The following is a 21,511-nucleotide window of genomic DNA, read 5'->3' on the forward strand; positions in this document are numbered from 1 at the left end:
GATTAAAATTTGTATTAAATATGACCCTTAAAAATGTAACACTTTTCCTATCATTTTCTCATCACAACCTTTGAAAACTAATTGATTTTAGATTTTTACTTAATTTTAATACTTTGATAGAATACCCCTGCAAGTTTTATATGTGGACCCTGTTTCCAAGGCTCTTCTCGATGTTACTGTACTACAGAACAAGCCTTCCTAAAGCGTTGTTCAGATAATGTCAAAAATCTTTACTGATTTGTTGTTGTTTTGTTTAGCTAATTCTTAGTTTTGTTTATAGTCAAGGTTTTAATTTTAATACTGTGATTTAATACCTCTGCAATAGTTTCATAAGTGGACTCTGTTTCCAAGGCTCCTCTCAGCGTTACTCTACTGCAAAAGAAACCTTCCTAAAAGAAGATAATGTCAAAAATCTTTACTGATTTGTTGTTTTGTTTAACTACTTCTTGGTTGTGTTTATAGTTAAGGTTGTAGAGGAGAAACTGTAATAGGATGTCTAGTGAGGCTTTTCCCGTTGACCTGGAATTAGTGACTAGGGCCCATGCCACAATTAACAATAAAATAGCTACATATTTCCATGTTCTAATGACATCTGCTAAAAGGTTGCCAAATGTTGGAGTGAGTCCAGACTCTGCATATATTTGCTACAAGCACCTAAAGGACTGGAACCTCGAAGTTAAATAGAGAATTTTTGCCTCTCCTTATTTCCTGTCTCCATCCCCCAAGAAATGACCCAGAGGAAAGACAGGAAAGAGCAACTGAGGAGCAAACTAAGACTTCTTTCCCACTTCTATTGACTCTTTACAGCTACTGATCTAGCCAGTTGGATAGGGATCATGAAAACTTTCAATCAAATAGGAAATTACAGTTTTAAATTGACCTGGATGTTTAGTAATCAAAATTAACCACAGGGTTTTTAAAATTTGTTAAAAATATTATAAAGGTATTGTTTTCAGTTACCCAAACCAGAAACCTTAAAAGAAAAGTTTCCCCCTTTCTCTTTTGCCTCCTTTAACTAAAGGGTCACTAAATTCCTAGATAATTCTATCATCTAAATAATAATTCTCCTCATTGCTTCCTTTTTTCCATACTGCCACTGACGTAATTTAGGTTCCTGTTATCTCTTACTTGACCTATACTTAGTGATATCCATTCCTCTAGGGTCAAAACGCTCTCATTCATCATCCACATTGCCAGATAATCGTTTTAGCATGTAACTCTCATTATTTCACTTCTGCACTATTCAAAGTTCTTTGATGACTCCCTGTAAATTAAAACCAAAATCCAAAATTGTTCATCTAGAATGTGTCTACCTAGTGATAGGATCCCAACCTATATAGCAGCTCCTGCTCACACTTTACACTTCAACAATACCGAACTTGAATTGTAGTTTTTCCAAGCTGTATTCACTCAAGCCCATGGTCTTCTGTGCAATTTTCTGTATTTAGAATGCTCTCTCTTAACATGGGGTAAGCCTATCACTTAAATCTCATCTCAAGTAGCTTTTCTTCTCCTTTCCTGACTTCAAGCTGCCCTGGGTTTTCTTTTTACAGGTTCCTGTAGTATTTCAGATATACTGCCATTAAAGAGTAATTATCATAGCATATTATAACTACTAACACATTTGACTCAGCACTAGGCTATAAGTTCTTTGAAGAGCAATAACTCTTTTCACTTTCATATTCTCAGTGTCTAGTGTGGTACCTGATGTGTAGCAGCTGCTGGATGCATGTTTGTTGAATGCATACATAATGGAAGCTAAAATGTTAAACATGTTTTCATATTAATTGGAAAGTGCTATATATTATGATCTTTGATTATTCTTACACAGGTGAAAATGAACAACTAAAAATAAGTGCTGATCTTATAAAAGAGAAGTTGAAGTCTCATGAACAGGTGAGTTTATGTATCATTCTATTCAGTCAAGTCCCTGTGGAGATTTATCTTTTCAAATTAGGGGGAAAAAAGAGGTTTTTAAATTAATAAACACAGCCAAGTATTTGTGGGTGTGGGTGTATGTGGAGATATGAGTATATATGCCAAAATCTGTAGTAAATGACAATTTGTTTTCAAAGCAATACAAGTTTTAAGAGTTTTATTTTTACAAAATATAATGTACTAACATATAACATGCATTACTTTTTCTTTCTACCAAAAAGAGATGCAGTTATTTTGCTACATATTTTTCAATTATGTTAATGGAGTTTTTACTCTAGTAAACTCTATTTGTTACTACTTGTGAACTTTTTTATTATAATGTAAATGAATCTGTACTCTTTATGATTTGGGTAATCATTATACCATTCAAATACAGGGGGCATTTCATGTGGATCACAAATTATTTATCTCCCAGGAGCCACCATACCCTCTGATACTTTTCCTTGTCTCCTGTAGGAACAGTGCAGTGATAGCAGTTGTAGAACACATGAACAGTGTCTAAAAATCATAAAAGATACTAAATAAATGTCAGTTCCCTCTACTCTTGGAGAGGTTCATTATACTACCTCATCGCTCAAGAGCTAATATGTCAAATTCTAGCAGACAAAAGATCCTCAAAACTCAATTTGAATCTACAGGAGCCTTCAACTTGAAGAATCTTCTCTAAATTCAGTCTGGTTCCTCATCTGAGGACCCTCTGAAGAAACCTGCCCAGAACTTCTGGTTAATACTCTACAGTAATAAGTAGCATTCTGGCTATGCTCTTAGAAAATGTAGCTTTTCATCACCAATTTTGAGATGGTTTTTAAGTATTTCTGGAATGAATCCTACCCTTTCTCCCCCTTTCTTGTCCTTTTTCCCTTTATTCTTTCCCAATCCCTTTCATATATTGACTCTAGATCTCAACAATAGATGCTAAAGTCAGGTTGTAATTGGGGTGGGGAACCAGGGGGAGAAAATTTTAGCACTTTTCTTTCTAAAACTTCAAGCACTAGGATACTGCTTTGTCATATCATAGGAATGTTCGGAGGGGAAGAAATTAAAGAGAAAACACCACAATCCAAGAGTCTGAATTTCTTACTTAGGGGCTGTCCAAAGCAAACTATGACAGTGCAGATTTGCTAATTCAAAACCTCTGAACACATCTAAAATTCTCCATTGTTCATAGAGAACAACTCCCCAGGAACAAACTCAGGAGGTACTCCATAGCAGTATTTGTGAGAGTAGAAGGATTTTGCAACTTGTATAGAGAGAATCATTGTTTTATATATCAAGAGTGAAACTAGAAGTTATTCCTTGGAATTTAAAGTTCCCAGAAAGCATATGAAAAGAAGACAACCAGTTGTAACCTATTAGGGATTAGTCTCCTTAGAAAAATGAAAAGATTACATTTTTTAGGAATGGCACAGGCTAAAATGGAAGAGAAGATCTAGTGAGATACAGCTTGACTTAACCCAGATAGAATAGTCTTCATGCCTGGAGGCTGGAATGCAAATCCTGGGTCTTACCAAATTACTGCATGCATTCCACTTTACTGGTGACATCTTCCTGTGGCAAAAATCAGTGGAGAGTAAAAAGGTACATAAGTTTGTCTCTTGTGATTTCTCAGAGCAGCAACAGCTTAGTGCACACAGTTGTCAGTAGTTTATAAAAGCTACTCTGTAGTTGCCCATCTAGAAATCTAGATACATAGAAAATGGCAATTTGTGGGATTGCCCACTGGGTTCATCTTCCCAGTTTTAATCAGAGCCAAGAAGTTGAATAGCTTTGTCCATTCCTACAAGTTGCCTGGCAGGATAAGTAGAACAAACAGGAATCCATACTAAATCTCTTGAACTGAGATAATATGGAGGAATGTATGCCTATTTTTAATAGTAGGCATATAAGCCAGTGTGTCTTGACCTGTTTAAAATTTTTTAACCTCCTCAATACCATGAAATATCTACTAAAAGCTATGAATCCTCACTGAGAAAAATGCATGCGTGCACACACACACACACACACAGACACACACACACACAAATAAATACGTGTATAATTTTACATTAAATTTTGGAAGTTGATCAAAAGCCTAATCATGGGATCCAGTTTAAGAGTTCTGACCAAAGTAATTCTTATTGGCACTCCCATTCATTCAAGAAATATACATCAAGATATATGTGTGTGTGTATATATATACATGTATTTACACACAATGAGTTGGGAATACAATGGTGAGCCCCAGCTTTTAGGTATTAGAGGCTTTTATTGACCTCTTGCCTTTATTATTGTCTTTTTACTACTATCATACTTAACTTTTATTCTTCCTGCTTTCCTTTTCTCTTGCCTACATTTTAGGCCTCTGAATAATTTCTTTATGTAGGACCATACCCCTGGTAAAGTTGTAAAATTTATCTTCACAATTGTAGTAAAATAACTGTCTTCCATCACCATTCTCAATGCTCCTCTCCCTGTTCTTAGCATAATAAATCACCCCTATCCTCCAAAAACCTCAGAAGCTAATCTCAGGCAGCTGTTAAGCACTTTGCAAATCCCAAATTCATCTTTCCTTCTATGCCTCCTCATAAAACATACCCTTACCACGGGGAATGCCTAATCTTGCTCTGGGAATTAGGAATATTTATATAATTTTTGGAAACAGAAGTTCAGCCTGCATTCAAAGAGACTCATCTTACATTATAGTAAGCTTGCTAGCTATTGAACAGTGCCTTTTGTTGGCTCTAGTGTGTAGTTTGGCTTATATTGAACATGCCTTAATTCTGTAGCGGCATTTATTCATTTAAATATTTTGAGCATACTTAATATTCTAAACTCTGGTGATGAGTATCCAGAGAGCAAAGATAAAAAAGACATTGTTTCTGTATTATCTTTATCTTATCTCCTTGGATCAGAAATTGATCTTTCTTATGGAATTCATGAAGCAAGAGTAGAGTGGTGGTTAGGCTGTGGTGGAGGGGGCAATTGGAGAGATGTTGATGAAAGGATAAAAATTTTAGTTGGAAAGGAGGAATAGACTCAGGAGAGCTACTGTACAATTTGGTGATTGTTATCAATAACGATGTATCATATACTTAAAAATTGCTAAGAGAGTAGTGTTTTAATGTTCTCACCACAAAAAAGTGATAAATATGTGAGGTATTTAACATATATTGAACATATCCATAATATAGATATGTTAATTGACTTGAGTTAGACATTCCACAATGTATACATATATTAAAACATCATGTTGTACATCACAAATATAATTTTTAATTTTCAAATTAAAATTTTAATTTTTTTTTGAGACGGAGTCTCACTCTGTTGCCCAGGCTGGAGTGCAGTGGTGCTATCTTGGCTCACTGCAAGCTCCAGGGCCTCCCAGGTTCACACCATTCTCCTGCCTCAGCCTCCCAAGTAGCAGGGACTACAGGTGCCCACCACTATGCCCAGCTAATATTTTTCGGATTTTTAGTAGAGACGGGGTTTCACCATGTTAGCCAGGATGGTCTCAATCTCCTGACCTCGTGATCCGCCTGCCTTAGCCTCCCAAAGTGCTGGGATTACAGGTGTGAGCCACCGCACCCAACCAAAAATGTAAATTTAAATTAAAAAATAAATACTTTATACATATAAAAAATAAAATAAAATGGGTCTACCTGAAAGCTGATTATTCAAACAATGAACAACATTTTTCCTTGTAGATATGATAGCTTTTAATTATTAGAAAGGTGAAATTGTTCATTTATATTACATTTATAGTACCTTTTTTAAAAGTAATATAAAATTTTTAAAGTATTTAAAAAGTAATATGAATGGAGAATTTCACCTTTCTAGGAATCAAAAGTTATATACACATATTTAAATTTTAAAAATTAATATATATTTTAATCTTTAGGAATATAAGAATAATATTGCCAAACTTGTAAGTGAAATGAAAATCAAAGAGGAGGGATATAAGACAGAAATAAGCAAACTTTATCAGGACATGCAGAAAAAAGGTAAGTTTAAAATAAACTTGCTTTTGTGTTATAGATTCAAGGGATATAATGTGCAGGTTTGTTTCATGAGTATATTGTGTAATGCTGGTGTTTGGGCTTCTAGTGAACTCATCAATTATATAGTGAACATAACTCATGGTAGGTCATTTTTCAACCTTCACCCCTCCCACCCTCTCTTCTTTTGGAGTTCCCAGTGTCTATGGTTTCTATCTTTATGTCCATAAGTATCCATTGTTTAGCTCCCACTTATAAGTGAGTACATGCAGTATTTGACTTTCTGTTTCTGAGTTATTTCACTTAGAATGATGCCCTCCAGCTCCAACCATGTTGGCAAATAATTCAGTTTTATTCTTTTTTATGACTGCATAGTATTTCATGGTGTATATATACCACATTTTCTCTATCCAATCCATCATTGATGTGCACTTAGGTTAATTCCATGACTTTGCTATTGTGAATAGAACTGTGATAAACATGCAAGTACAAGTGTCTTTTTGATAAAACAATTTATTTTCCTTTGGATAGATACCCAATAGTAGGATTACTGGGTTGAATAGTAATTCTATTTTTAGTTAATTGAGAAATCTTTGTAATGTTTTCCATAGGGGCAAAACTAATTTACATTCCCATTAACAGTGCATTGTTGTTCCCTTTACTCCACACCCCTGACAACATCTGTTATTTTTGTGACTTTTTAGTAATAGTCATTTTGACTGGTTTGAGAAGGTATATCATTGTTGTTTTAACTTGCATTTATCTGATAATTAGTAATGTTGAAAATTTTTTCATATGCTTGTCAGCTGTTTGTCTTCTTTTGAGAAGTGTCTGTTCAAGTCCTTTGCCCACTTTGTAATGGGGTTGTTTTTGTCTTGTTGATTTCTTTAACTTCTTTGTAGATTCTGGATATTAGTCCTTAGGTGGATACGCGGCTTGCAATTATTTTCTCCCATTCTGTAGGTTGTTTGTTTATGCTGTTGTTTCTTTTGCTCTACAGAAACTCTTTAAATCCGATTTGTCTATTTTTGGTTTTGATAAATTATTTGCCTAGGCCAATGACCAGAAGAGTTTTTCCTATGTTTTCTTTTAGGATTTTAATAGTTTAAGGTCTTACACTTAAGTCTTTAATCAATCTTGAGTTAATTTTTGCATATGGTAAGGAATGGAGGTCCAGTTTGATTCTTTTTCATATGGCTAACCAGTTTTCCCAGCACCATTTGTTTTAATAAATAGGGAATCTTTTCCCCATTGTTTATTTTTGTAGAATTTTTGAACATTAGTTTGTTGCAGGTGTGTGGCTTTATTTCTGGGTTCTTTATTCTGTTTTACAGATCTGTGTTTCCATTTTTGTACTAGGACCATGCTGTTTTGGCTATTATAACCTTGTAGAATAGTTTGAAGTAGGGTAATGTGATGCCTCCAGCTTTATTCTTTTTGCTTAGAATTACTTTGGCTATTCAGGCTCTGTTTTGGTTCCATATAAATTTTAAAACTGCTTTTTCAAATTATGTGAAAACTACATTGTTAATTTGATAGGAATTGAGTATGTAGAGTGCTTTGGGTAGTATAGTCATTTTGATGATATTGATTCTTCCTATCCATGAGCATGGAATGCTTTTTCATTTGTTTGTGTCATCTATGATTTATATTATCAAACTGTTTTGTTCTCCTTGTAGAGGTTTTTCACCTTCTTTATTAAATGTATTTCCAGGTAATTTTGAGTGTGTATGGTAATTCTTAATGGGATTGAGTTCTTGATTTGGTTCTCAGTTTGAGTGTTGTTGGTTTATAAAAATGCCACTGATTTTGATGCATTCATTTTGTATCCTGAAACTTTACTGAAGTCATTTGTTAGGTCTAGGAGGAATATTTAGGGTTTTCTAGGTGTAGAATCTTTTAAATTAATCTTTAGGGTTTTCTAGATGTAGAATCATATTATCAGCAAACAGATATAATTGGACTTCCCCTTTTCCAATTTGGATGTCTACTATTTATTTCTTTTCCCTGATTGCTCTAGCTACAGACTTTCAGTACTATGTTGAATAGGGGTGGTGACAATGGATATCTTTGTTTTGTTCCAGTTCTTAGGGGACATGCTTTCAACTTTTCCCCATTCGGTATGATGTTGGCTGTGGGTTTGTCATGTATGGCTCTTGTTATTTTGAGGTATGTTCCCTCAATGCCTATTTTTTAGGGTTTTTATTATAAAGGGTGTTGGATTTTACCAAATGCTTTTTCTGCATATACTGAAATGATCACACAGTTTTTGTTTTTAATTCTGTTTGTGTAACAAATCACATTTATTGACTTGTATATATTGAATCATCCTTGTACCCCTGAAATAAGGCCATTTGATCCTGATGAATTATCCTTTTGATGTGTTACTGGATTTTCTGTTTGCTAGTGTTTTGTTGGGGATTTCTGAATCTATTTTTATCAGGAATATTGGCCTGTTGTTTTATTTTTTATTGGGGGGTCCTTGCAGATTTTGGTATCAGCATGATACTGGTTTCATAGCATGAGTTAGAGAGGCCTCCCTCCTCCCCAACTTTTTGGAATAGCTTCAGTAATATTGGTACCAACTCTTCTTTGTACATCAGGTAGAATTTGGCTGGCCTGTAAATACTCTGGTCCTGGGATTTTGTTCTTGTTGTTGTTGGTATATTTTTTATTATTTATTCAATTTTATGGCACATTAATGGCCTGTTCAGAATTTCAATTTCTTCCTGGTTCAATCTCTGGAGGCTGTATGTTTCCAGGAATTTTTTCATTTGCTTTAGATTTTCTAGTTTGTGCACATAGAAATGTTCATAGTAGTCTCTGAAGATCTTTTGTCTTTCTGTGGTATTAGTTGCAATGTCAACTTTATCATTTCTGATTGTGCTTATCTGGAAACTTCTGTTTCTCTCTGTTTTCCTTGGTTAATCTAGCAAATGATCTATCACTTTTGTTTGTCCTTTCAAAAAACCCAGTTTTTGTCTCATTGATCCTTTGTATGGTTTTTTGGAGTTTGGTTTTCATCTCATTTTCATTTAGTTCTGCTCAGATCTTTGTTATTTCTTTTCTTCTGCTACCTTTGAGTTTGGTTTGGTCTTGTTTTTCTAGTTCATTTAGGTGCAACATTAGGTTGTTAACGTTACATCTATCTTCTTCAGGTAGGCATTTAGTGCTATAAACTTTCCTCCTAATACTACTTTTTCTGTATCCTAGAGGTTTTGACATGTTATGACTGCATTTTCTTTTGTTTCAAAATAAGTTTTTATTTCTGTTTTTTTGTTATTGTCTTTTACCCAAAAGTCAACCAGGAGCAAGTTTTTTGGTTTCAATGTATTTGTGCGGTTTTGCAAGTTTCTTTTGGTACGGATTTCTAATTTTATTCCATTATGGTCCATATATACATTTGATATAATTTTATTAAAAAATTATTGAGACTTGTTTTATGATCAAGCATATGGTCAATTTTAGAGAATGTTGTATGCACAGATGAGAAAAAATGTATATTCTGCAGTTGTTGAGTGGAGTGTTCTGTAGATGTCTATTAGGTTCATTTGGTCAAAAGTCCAATTTAAGTCCAGAGTTTCTTTATTATTTTTCAGCCTCCATGATCCAGTAGACTAGTCTCCAGGCTTTTAAATTATGCCTTCTGCTTGGTCTAGTCTGTTGCTAAAACTCTCAACTGTATTTTAAAATTCCTTTAGTGAATTTTTTAATTCCAGAAGTTTTTGTTTTCTTTTTCTTTTTAAAATGTAGCTACCTCCTCTTTCATATCCTGAATCATTTTCCTGGTTTCTCTATGTTGGTTTTCAACTTACTCTTGGATCTCTTTGAGTTTCCTTGCAATCCATATTTTGAATTCTTTATCTGTCAATGGGGCATTGATAACTCCACTACTATTGTATAGCTGTCTATCTATTTTCTTAGGTTTAGTAATATTCGTTTTATAAATCTGGGTGTTCCAGTGTTGGGCACAGTTAAATCTGCTTGTTAAATCTTCTTGTTGAATTGAAGTCTTTATCATTATATAATAGTAGTTACATAATTATATCTTGCTGAATTGAAGCAATTATCATTATATAATACCCTTCTTTGTCTTTTTTTTACTGTTGTTGGTTTAAAGTGTTTTAATTGATACAAGAATATCAACCCCTGTTCTTTTTCATTTTCTATTTGAATGGTAGATCTTTTGTCACCCCTTTACTTTGAACCTATGGTGTTATTACACATAGGATGAGTCTCTTGAAGTCAATAGATGGTTTAGTCTTGTTTTATTAACCCAATTTGCCAATCTGTATATTTTAAGTGGAATATTTAGGCTGTTTATGATTAATATTTATATGTGAGATTTTGTTCCCATTAGACTGTTGTTAGTGAGCTTTATAGTCTCAGTTGTTTAATTGCTTTATAGGATCTGTGAACTTTGTACTTATGCGTGCTTTTATGGTAGCAAGTGTTGTCCTTTTGTTTCCATGTTTAAAACTCCTTTGAGCATTTCTTGTAGGTCTGGTCTGGTAATGATGAATTCCTTTAGCACTTACTTATTGGGAAAAGACTTTATTTCTCCTCCCTTGTTTGGTGGATATAAAATTCTTGGATGGCGTTTTGTTGTTGTTATTGTTGTTTTCTTTAAGAAGGCTAAAATGAGGACCTCAGTCTCTTCTGACTTGTAAGGCTTCTGTAAGAAGTCTGCCATATAATCATTAGACTATTTAAGGTCAATGCCAAAAAAAAAAAAAAAACCCTCAAAGGCAGCTAGAGAAAATAGCCAAATTACCTATAAATGAAATCCAATCAGGCTAACACAGTAGGCTTCCTACAGAAGCCTTACAAGCCAGAAGAGACTGAGGTCCTCTTTTTAGACTTCTGAACTCAAACTCCCAACCTCAGGTAATCTGCCTGCCTTGGCCTTCCAAAGTGCTGGGACTACAGGCAAGAGCCACCATGCGTGGCCCTTCATCTGTATGTCTCTGGAATAGTAACTGTCCAGATATTTTTGCCATTTCCTTGTTGAGTTGTTTGACTTCTTCTTATTGAATTCTTAGTGTTCTTTATATATTTTTGGATATAAATCCTTTATCAAATATCCATTTGCAAGTCTATGGATTGTCTTTTCATTTTCTTAACAGTATTAAAGAACGTAATAACTTTGATGAAGTCCAATTTATAACTTTTGCCTTTATTGTTTGTGCTTTTTGTTGCTTTCCAAGAAGTTGTGCCTACATGGTCCTGTAGCTTCCATGGACCTGCTGGCTCCCCGTGCTTGCCAAACTCAGAGCAGGTTGTGGGGTATATTTGCAGGGGATTTGGTGGTATGGTGATGCAAAGACAGAGATCCCTTGGGCAGCAGCAGTGGCCCACAACAGGTTCACAACCAGTACAGCACCCACCATCTCAGTCCAGGCCTGAGGCATACACAGGCATGCCTACATGAGCTAGCCACCTGGTTTTCTTTCCTCAGGAAGTTCCTAAATGACCACCAACAGTATTGCCCAGTGTCACAAGGGCAGAGGACCTCCTTAGTAGTTTGACAGTCAGCAGATTGTTGCAGGAGTGAGGGAAGCCAAGAAGTACCCTCACTTACCCTTTCCCTCTGCAGGGCTCTGAGTTCCTTTGGTGTTGATCTCTGCTAGACTCTTGCTGCCTTCGTTTTCTGCACTTTGGCTTCTTCCTGTGGGCTCTCTGACAGGTACTGGCTCTCTCCCCTCAGTTTTCCTTTCAGAACACGTCCATTCACAAGTAACTTTGATCTTTTTGAGGAGAAGTAGCATCCAACATTCCTAGGCAGCCATGTTGGCCAGGGTGGTCTCGAACTCCCAACCTCAAGTAATGCACCTGCCTCAGCCTCCCAAAGCGCTGAGATTACAGGCATGAGTCACTGCACCTGGCCCCTCGATGCATTTTAATTTGGGATTTGTACCTTCCTATACATTTATGTATGTAAATACAACATTTCTAAATTTGGTTCCTAGTATTTACACTTAATGTTATCTAATGTGAAATAGTTTGTATTCTTATAAAATTAAAATTAGTATTAAATGTATAATTAATAATTTTTATGTATATGTAAAGCATATTGAATATAATTTCACTAATGAAATTTTCCTCCGTCAGTAAAGCAGATCTCATAAGCCTATGTTGAGGGTTAATTGGTTTTATATATATGGTTGTTGAAAACCTTCCTTAATGAGCCTATCTTTATGCACATCATATGCAACAATTAACTTAAAATGAGTAATAAGTTACATGTAAAACCTACATCTGTAAAATTACCAGAAGAAAGCATAAGAGATTATCTTTGTGATCTTGAGTTAGGCACAACTTCTTGGAAAGCAACAAAAAGCACAAACAATAAAGGCAAAAGTTATAAATTGGACTTCATCAAAGTTATTAATTTATGTTCTTTAATACTGTTAAGAAAATGAAAAGACAATCCATAGACTTGCAAATGGACATTTGATAAAGGATTTGTATCCAAAAATACATAAAGAACACTAAGAATTCAATAAGAAGAAGTCAACTCAACAAGGAAATGGCAAAAATATTTGAACAGTTACTATTCCAGAGACATACAGGTGAAGGGCTAGGCATGGTGGCTTACACCTGTAGTCCCAGCACTTTAGGAGGCCAAGGCCGGCAGATTACCTGAGTTCGGGAGTTCAAGTTCAGAGACAAACAGATAAAAAAATAAGCCGTGAAAAGATATTCAACATAATTAGTAGGTAGGGAAATGCAAATTAAAACCTCACATCTTTTAGAACAGGTAAAGTCTTAAAAATTATCAGTGCCATGTTGATAATGCCAAATGGAGCAACTGGAACTCTGAAACATTATTAGTGGCACTATAAAATGGTACAGTCACTTTAAAAATAGTTTGGCAGTTTTTAATAAATGCAATGAGTTAACTTGGGTCCTCTGTGAAACAGATGCCAAGACAGGGTTAGACATTTGAGAAGTTTATTGGGGAAAAAATTTGTGAGAGTAAATGGGAAGGGAACCAGGAGAGACTAGGTAAGCTGTCAGTCTGTAATACATGTTTAACCTCCGTGAAGAAGAGAAGAAAGGAAGGAATCTTGGGTAGGGAAAGTGTTAGATTGTGACATATTTCTATAAAAGTTTCAACAAAGTTGAGCCCAATTTGCCTATTAAATGAGTTCTGCAACTTTCAGGAATAAGCTTGCCTTCATAGCCCTATCAAGTTCAGTCATTGACTGGGAGTAGGTCTTGAGAAGTATGACCTCAGCATAAACATGGTCATGAACCCAGTGAGCCAGTTATGCTCTCTGAAATTGGAGATCTGAAAGGTGTATTATCATGGCTACAACACTCCACCTACTGTACTACACTAGTTTCTTCTCTACATGAGTTCATGTAGCAAGTCTTCTATAGTTCTTGTTGGCCTCTCTTCCTAAAGGGATACCTAGAAGTATTTAAGTGTTCTTCCTGGTGACCTGACCATATACTTAGCCAATGGGTTCCAGATCCCAAAATTGGGTCAGGTCTGGAAACCGAGAAAAGAATGATAATTTTTTAATTAAGGCATGTACCCTAAGCCTTGTGTTCTTCCATTTTTGATTTTTTTAAATTATAGTACCTGTTAAGCAGAATTGGTTGTCCATCTATTAACTATCTCTACAACTATCTTCACATCAAGTCTTTTTGGCTACTCTCCAGCCTTCCTGGTAATTTGGTAATTGTGGTCTCCTGCCTTTTGGCAGTTAAGCTCTATCATCTGGCATTTATTACTTTGTGGTGGAGAGGCATCCCATCCCCATGGATATTAATGAATCTAGCTCTATGGCAACCTATTTTACTGTCAACACTGGCTTGCAAAGGAGACTGACCACTGAATTTTTTGTGATACTTTTTTACCCCTCACCAGCACATTTCTGGTGGCCTCGGCTAATAATGTGTCTTCTGGACCATCCTGAAGAACATAATCCTTTTGTAGGTTGACTTACCTCATGTAATATATTCATACTAGCATGCCAACTTTCTACAGCCTCCTTATTTCTTTCTTTACTATCTGTCAGGCAGCTCAGATATTTTCACTTCACTCAGCTTTGATCATTGCTTTCTTTAGAGGTTTAAGGCCACTCTAGCAGAGCATTTGCCACATCTCCTGAGGCCCTTGCTAGGATGTTATGTCTGTTGTCCCTAAAGAGTAATGTTGAGTCAATGAATTCTTGCTTACCTAGTCTTACTTTCTATATTCTTTGATCCAGCAGCCTCAAAATCTGTTCTCAGGGGTACTCACATAGCTCTTCCTAATACAACCTAAATAATTCTTGTTGATACTTTTAGATATAATCACTTTTCTCCCTTATCTCCCAGCCAAGTTATGGTGCATCTTGACCCTAGTTATTGGCCTAGCAGCCAAAAGAGGAGATTGAGGCAGCTTCTGAGAGGAGCCTCTGCATCCTCCACCACAGGGGAATTGCTAGCTTTTACTAGGAAAGAGTGGGCCACCTCTTCAGACTCCAAGTGCTTAGGGAAATCTTTAGAGCTAGCATCCTCAGAGGCATCCATCCAAGTATTTCCATTCTGTTTTTCAGAATCTCAGGTCTTTCCAACCAGGGTCCAAATTTTATCATAGTAGACCTGCTTTGGCTAAGCATTTAAACATCTCTGGAGTTCTTCAAATCTATTAGATTTTTCTGTTGCTTAGTTGTGTTTGATGTTTCATTACCAGAGGTAAGAGCATGTTTGTAAGCTACCAAAGAGATCTCTCACTCTCACATTTATTCTTTAATTCTGTACCCTTTTGCTAGCAGCCCTCAATTTCTCATTATCCTTTAGTAGAACATCAGTTTAATTTAGCAGTAACCAGGTAACTCTACTGGCTTTGTGGGCATTATTTTCATCCATATTTCAAATGTCTTAATGATAATTAATGCCTTGCAAGGCATTCCCCACCACCACCAGGACATCTTTCCAGATTACTTCTAGTGAAATCTGTAGTAATTGTAACACCATTGTATACTAGGAACTACCAGTACTCCACATACCACTAAGGATGGCTTCCTCATTGCCCAGAAAGTGGTAAGTGAGCCAATCTTAGAACCCCATTATACCTGTTTCCTTGTGCTAGTTCAGGTCCTTAAAGAAGGAAACATCAAGATGGGAGTAGACATTCAAGAGATTTATTTTGGGAGGAATGCTTATGAGAAGAAATGGGGAGGGAATTAGAGAAAGCCAGGTAAGCTGCCAATCCATAATGCAGCTCTAACTTCTGTGAAGGAAAGAGAGAAAGAAAGATTAGGTTTTTAAAAGTCTTAGGCTACAGTGCGGTCCTAAGTTAGGTAAAGCCCCTGGAGAGTCATTGATCCAAATTCACCTGTGAATGAATCCCACATCTCTCAAGAATTGGCCCACAGTAATATTCCTTCCATACCTTGTCATTGACTAGTTGCAACCATAGAAGCATGGCCTCAGCTTAAATGTAGGAATGGATTTTAGAGTGCAGGAGCTGGGGCAAGTGATCAGTTAGGATTCCTGAGATCTGAGAGGCTCATTGTCATGGCTGCCACATAACACACCATCTGACCCAGCATTCGCACTCCTGGGTATTTACCCAAGAGGAATGAAAGCATATGTGTACACAAAGTCCTGCTTGTGAATGTTTACAGCAACTTTATTCATCATGGCCCAAACCTGAAATCGAGCAAATCCATTAACATAAATAAACAAATCATGGTACATCCATGTAATAGAAATTACTCAGCAATAAAAGGAACAAACTACTGATACATTCAACAATATGATCACTTCAGAAGCAATATGCTAAATCAAACAAGCCAGACACAAAAGTCCACACACTATATAATTCAGTTTATACAACATTCTTGAAAAAGAGAAAATTATGGTGACAAAAATCAGATCAAGGTTTGCCAGTATTTGAGCAAAAGGATAGATTATAAAGGGGCACAAGGGCTCCTTTTGAAATGACAGAAAAATTTTACCTGATTATGTTGATGGTTAGATTCTTGTATATGGTTCTTGAAACTCATCAAACTGTACACCTTTATATACAGAGAGAGATTTTGCTATATATGAATTATGCTGCAGTAAATCTGACTTTAAAAATATGAAAACCTAAGCAAGCTCAATTATAAACATTTTTAAAAGGAAATAAATTCATTTATGATCCAGATAATGGCATTATCAGATATATAATTTACAATGACTCTGATTAATATAATCAAAGAAGTAAAGAACTTGGGGATTTTTTTTTTTTTTTTTTTTTTTTGGAGACACAGTCTCACTCTGTCACCCAGGCTGGAGTGCAGTGTTACCATCTCAGCTCATTGCAACCTCCACCTCCCAGGTTCAAGCGATTCTTCTGCATCAGCCTCCCGAGTAGCTGGGCCCACAGGCACACATCACCATGCCCGGCTAATTTTTGTATTTTTAGTAGAGATAGAATTTCACCATGTTGGCCAGGCTGGTCTTGAACTCCTGACCTCAGGTGATCCACCCGCCTCAGCCTCCCAAAGTGCTGGGATTACAGGTGTCAGCCACCAAGCTCAACTGGACTTGGGGAATTTTTATGGAGAACTGAAAATTATGCTAGAGAAATAGATGGAAATGTAAGTGCTGAAAACATAGTAGGTAAAAATAAAGTTTCACTGTATTGGTTTAATAGCCAATTAGATACACTGAAGATAGAATTAGTAAGCTGGAGAACAGGTTAGAAGAAAATATCTACTTTGAGACAGGGAGAAGCAAGAAAACAACATATACAGAAAAGAGCATGTGAGACATAGGAACTGGTAGTAAAGTCTATGAAAGGCTGTTGTCTCTCGTCTAGTGTTGGGCCTAAAGTTGCAGTCAGAAAGGCCTGCAGGTAAAAAGAAAAGTTGGATGTCAAGTGGAAATACTGAGAACGAACTGGAATTTGCATCTTTCTTCTACCTCCTTCAACCTTAATGACATGACAACTTGCAGGAAAAGATGGTGCCCTACACCATTGAGCTTCAAGGACACCTGGCCTGAGACTTCTAGCAACTAAAAAAAGAAATCTGGTGGGAGCTTAAGAAGTTGTGGAACCAAATGTTTTTCCTTATCACTGAGATGATCCATTGATAAATGACAACTTGTATAAATTGCAGCGTTCCCTGGGGCTCTACACTGGCCTTCAAAAAATAATAGCTGCTGATTTGGTGAGCCAGAAGGCCAGCAACACCACGTGTGAACTGAAACACTGCCCAGCATCCTATACTAAACATCAGAGCAAATTAGTTCTTGCTATACTTCCATCTTTCAAATCTTGTGGACGTTTCTCTTATGGCTAACTCTACCTTAGAACATATAGAAAAAGGGAATTCTGGGAAACATAGTTCTAATTTAGCTAAATTAACATAGTACAAAAACACCAAAGATAAAAGGGGGAATAAATGGAGTTAAAGTTTTTAAGGTTTGTATCGTGTCCATAAAGTGATAAAACTACTAATTTTATTAAATTCTAATAAGTCAAGTATGCATGTTATAAACTCTAAGGTAACCACTAAAGAAAGAATAAAAGATTATTTATCAAGCTAATCATTATCAATCTAATAAAGGAGGAAAAAAGGAAGTAAAAATAGTTATTCTGTGCAAATGAAGATAAGAAAAGAGAGAGAAATGAACACAAAATGTAAAAGCCAACAAATAATAAGCTAGTTGATTTAAACCCAAATATATTACTAAATGCATTAAATTAAACTTGAATGAATTTCCAATTAAAAGACAAAGATTGCCAGATTGAATAAATATTAAAATCTGCTACTATGCTGCTTTCAATATACCTAAAATACAGAGCTATAGAAAGATTTAAAATAAAAGATGGAAAAGAATGTATCATGCAAATCATAGCCAACATGAAGCTGGCATAGCTATACTAATATTGGACAAAATATGCTTTAAAGCAAGAAGCAATACTAGAGCAAAAGGTGGATATTTTATGATGTAAAGTGTTCGATCTACCATGGAAATAAAACAACAATTCTAAATGTGTATGCACCAAATAAAATTTGCAGAACTAGTAGGTGACAGACAAATCCACAATCATAGAGACTTTAATTCACCTTTTAGTGGTAGAAAAGTACATACAAATATGCAAAATTAGTAATGATATAGAAAATTTAAACAACAAAATAAACAACTGATACTAATTGACATAAATAATATACCCAATAAGTGCAGAATATGTATTATTTTCAAGTGTGCATGGAACATTTAAGAAAGTTGACCATGTCATAAATGAAAAGGCAAATTTCAACCGATTTCAAAGGTCTTAAATCATACAGAGTAGAATCTACAAGTTTATTATCTAAATATATCAGAAAGCTAGGAAGCCCTTCATTTGTGGGGCTTATAGACTGTCTCCTTTCTCGTTAAAAATCAAAGATTTTCTTGAGCCTCTCATCCTAGATGTCATGGTGTCATTAACAGGAATAAGAAAGTTGGGAGAAGAAGAAATTTGATAAAGCATAAAGACATGATGTGAACATGAGAATGGCCTGATCATATGGAATAGTATAGCAGGGACTTCATGTAGCTCTGGTCATCCAGTAGTTTGAGCCTTCATACCTAGAAACTCAGGCTTTGTGTCCCTCTTCAACCACTGTATCTTCCATTTATTTTCTAGTACTTTGATGTTTAATAGTTTAAATTACCTTATTCATTCAAAAATATTTGGCAAGTGACCTGTGTGTCTCAAACATTATTCAGGGTCTTGTAAAAAATATAGAAAAGCTATTCTATACGTAAACCATTTCTAAAATATGTTTCACTAATAAAATTTACTTTCTTAGGAATGATTTTAAGCACTAAAGAAATACAAGCTTATAATACTTTTGAAATTTTTAATGAATGAATTTTATTTATTTCATTTTATCCAGTTGAATTAAACGAAGAAAAGCACAAAGAACTAATAGAGAAAAAGGAGATGGAAATTTCAGAGTTAAATGCAAAGCTAAGAAGTCAAGAAAAAGAAAAGCAAAATGAAATAATCAAGCTACAGCTAGAGGTAAGTGTTTGAGTCTGCTAAACTTGAGGACACACCCCTTAGTCTAAACTGTACTTTGATTGTTTTTCATCACAGTGAGATACATTTTAGGATTAGAAGCAATTCTGTGAGAGGGCTTCACACATGCTTATTCTCCATCAAATGATTGCAGTAATCACATACCATACAATTGTCATCTGCATTGCCTTTCAGTACTTGACCTGAAAGTGGACCCTTGAGTTGTTCCAAAGGTCCTGGTTTTTAGAAAGGATATTGCTTCCTCTGAGAACTTTTCTTCTCAGTGTTTCCCACTTGACATCCAACTTTTCTTTTTAACTGCAGGCCTTTCTGACTGCAGCAACTTTAGGCCCAACACTAGGTGAGAGACAACAGCCTTTCATAGACTTTACTACCAGTTCCTATATCTCATATGCTCTTTTCTGTATATGTCATTTTCTTGTTTTTCCCTGTCTCAGGGTAGATATTTTCTTCTAACCTATTCTCCAGCTTACTAATTCTATCTTCAGTGTATCTAATTGGCTATTAAACCAATACAGTGAAACTTTATTTTAGCTGTTGTATTTTTAGCACTCACATTTCTCCGACAGAAAACTCAAGGATTATCTGCATTTTATGGTAAATTCTATGCGGGTTTCATAATTTCTACCATTCCAGCATGGGAAGAATGTTTGTAGCGCTTCACATTATTCTCGTCCCAGCAGAAATTTTTCGAATCCCAGCAACCAACTAGAAATTTCTTTAGCTTTATTTCTCATAAAAAGGACAAATTTCTTCCTAATGACTTTCTGGAAGAATATATATCCTTGGGGCAAACAAACCAAATTCCTAAAAAAATTTCTTAAAGGGACTTCAAATAGGGCATCTCAAAGGCTGAGTCTCTAGCTCTTTGCTCAAGAGTCTTGAGTAAGTCGGCTGCGGTGGTTCACACCTTTAATCCCAGCACTTTGGCAGGCCGAGGCAGGAGGATCACCTGAGGTCAGGAGTTCCAGACCTACCTGGCCAACATGGTGAAAGCCGCCTGTACTAAAAAAATACAAAAAATAGCCAGGCATGATGGCGGACACCTGTAATCCCAGCTACTCAGGAGGCTGAGGCAGGAGAATCACTTGAACCTGGGAGGCAACTTAGCAGTGAGCTGAGATTACACCACTGCACTCCAACCTGGGCAACAGAACGAAACTCTGTCTCAAAAAACAAAACAAAAACAAAAACAAAAAAACAGTCTTGAGTAGTTCTCTTAACCAGATATCACAATCTCAAATGTACTTTGACAAAATATTTGTCCTTTAAATTTTTTCTAGACTCTATCAATCTACCCTTCCATCATTCTTCCGTTGCTTGCCCCCACCCCAGCTTTCATTTTACCTTGTAAGAATTCACAAGTCTTAATTAAAATCACATACTATTCATATTCCTGAAACTTTGGAATCCCCAGGGTACTTGGTGAGGTACCATGTGTAATCATTGGGCAGAAAGAGGACTGATGTTGACTTTAGATGCTCTTTGCTGCTGCTGCTACCACAAGTGTACCACAAACCACAGGAAAGGCTGAATGGCCAAATGAAATTAATAGGCCATGTTTCAAGATCTACCACCAACTTCTAATCCTCCTCTGTCTGGAAATTCGCATTTTGTTTGCCATTTGGGCCTTATCACTGGTCTATTATTTAACTAGTATACAGAGCTCCTTGTTATTTGTTTTCATTGTACCTAACCATTTCTCTCCTCAAACCAGAACATAATCTCAGAGTTTATTCTTAGTCCTCAGAGAGGCTATGTTAACTAAATCTGAAGAGAAGAGTTATACAATGGAATATTGTGCAAAAACAAAAAATCTGACCTGTAAGAATGGCCTATGAGAACTTTTTAAATCTGATTCAGTTTAATTCAAACCAGCAAGGGTTCAAACTATATCGACAAGATCGTATTCAAATTCTACTGTTTAGCCTCAAAGTTCCTGCAGAAAGCTATGTGAGGTTTTCTCCCATGACTGTTTATTACATTTTCTTCATAATGCACTCATTTTAATGTAAAAATATTTTTACCTATCTTTAAGTTAAACTAGATTCTAAACCCTGACTGCACTGTAGAATCACATGATGTTTTGAGAAAAAAATGATGCTAGCTGCACACCAGAATCTCTAAAGTAGTGCCCAGGCATTTGGTACTTTTAAAAAAAGAAAAGAAAAAAAAAACCTCTCCAGGTAATTTTACCATGCAATAATCTTGTTTTTCTGTTTTTCGCTCTTTCTGAAAAATTATTTCTTAAAGAAAGATTTTTCTATTGTCTATTGTTGTAATTTACACCTAAATTACAGATTACATGTCAAAGGATATCATGGACTATAATTATAGAAACAATTGTTTCTAATTGTCTAGAGTTTCAATAACTTTTTCAATTTGATTCAGTTTGATGCCAAACTAGCAAGAGTTCAGACTAAATCAAAATCATATCCGGATTCTACTGCTTTGCCACAAAGTATCTACAGAAGGGTATGTGAGTTTTCCTCTCATTATTCGTTGCTTAAGAAAACTTTCTAAGCATGTTTCTATAAAAATCATCTAATTCTTATTAACAATGTAAGGTATTTTT

The 21,511-nt window shown here is 35.6% G+C and overlaps 1 protein-coding gene across 2 annotated transcripts in view; it reads left to right on the plus strand.

The window, feature by feature from the left end:
* The window catches only part of CCDC152 (coiled-coil domain containing 152), a 51,021-nt gene that overhangs the window by 26,997 nt on the left and 2,513 nt on the right, over positions 1-21,511 (plus strand). For both annotated transcript variants that reach the window (XM_050793477.1, XM_050793476.1), the window contains exons 5-8: positions 1,832-1,896; positions 5,816-5,918; positions 18,791-18,918; positions 21,328-21,411. In XM_050793477.1, coding sequence (XP_050649434.1) covers positions 1,832-1,896; positions 5,816-5,918; positions 18,791-18,918; positions 21,328-21,411 — 380 coding nt within the window. The remainder of the gene's footprint in view (positions 1-1,831; positions 1,897-5,815; positions 5,919-18,790; positions 18,919-21,327; positions 21,412-21,511) is intronic.

Source organism: Macaca thibetana, chromosome 6 (assembly GCF_024542745.1).
Source record: "Macaca thibetana thibetana isolate TM-01 chromosome 6, ASM2454274v1, whole genome shotgun sequence".
In the NCBI taxonomy this organism is placed as follows: Eukaryota; Metazoa; Chordata; class Mammalia; order Primates; family Cercopithecidae; genus Macaca; species Macaca thibetana.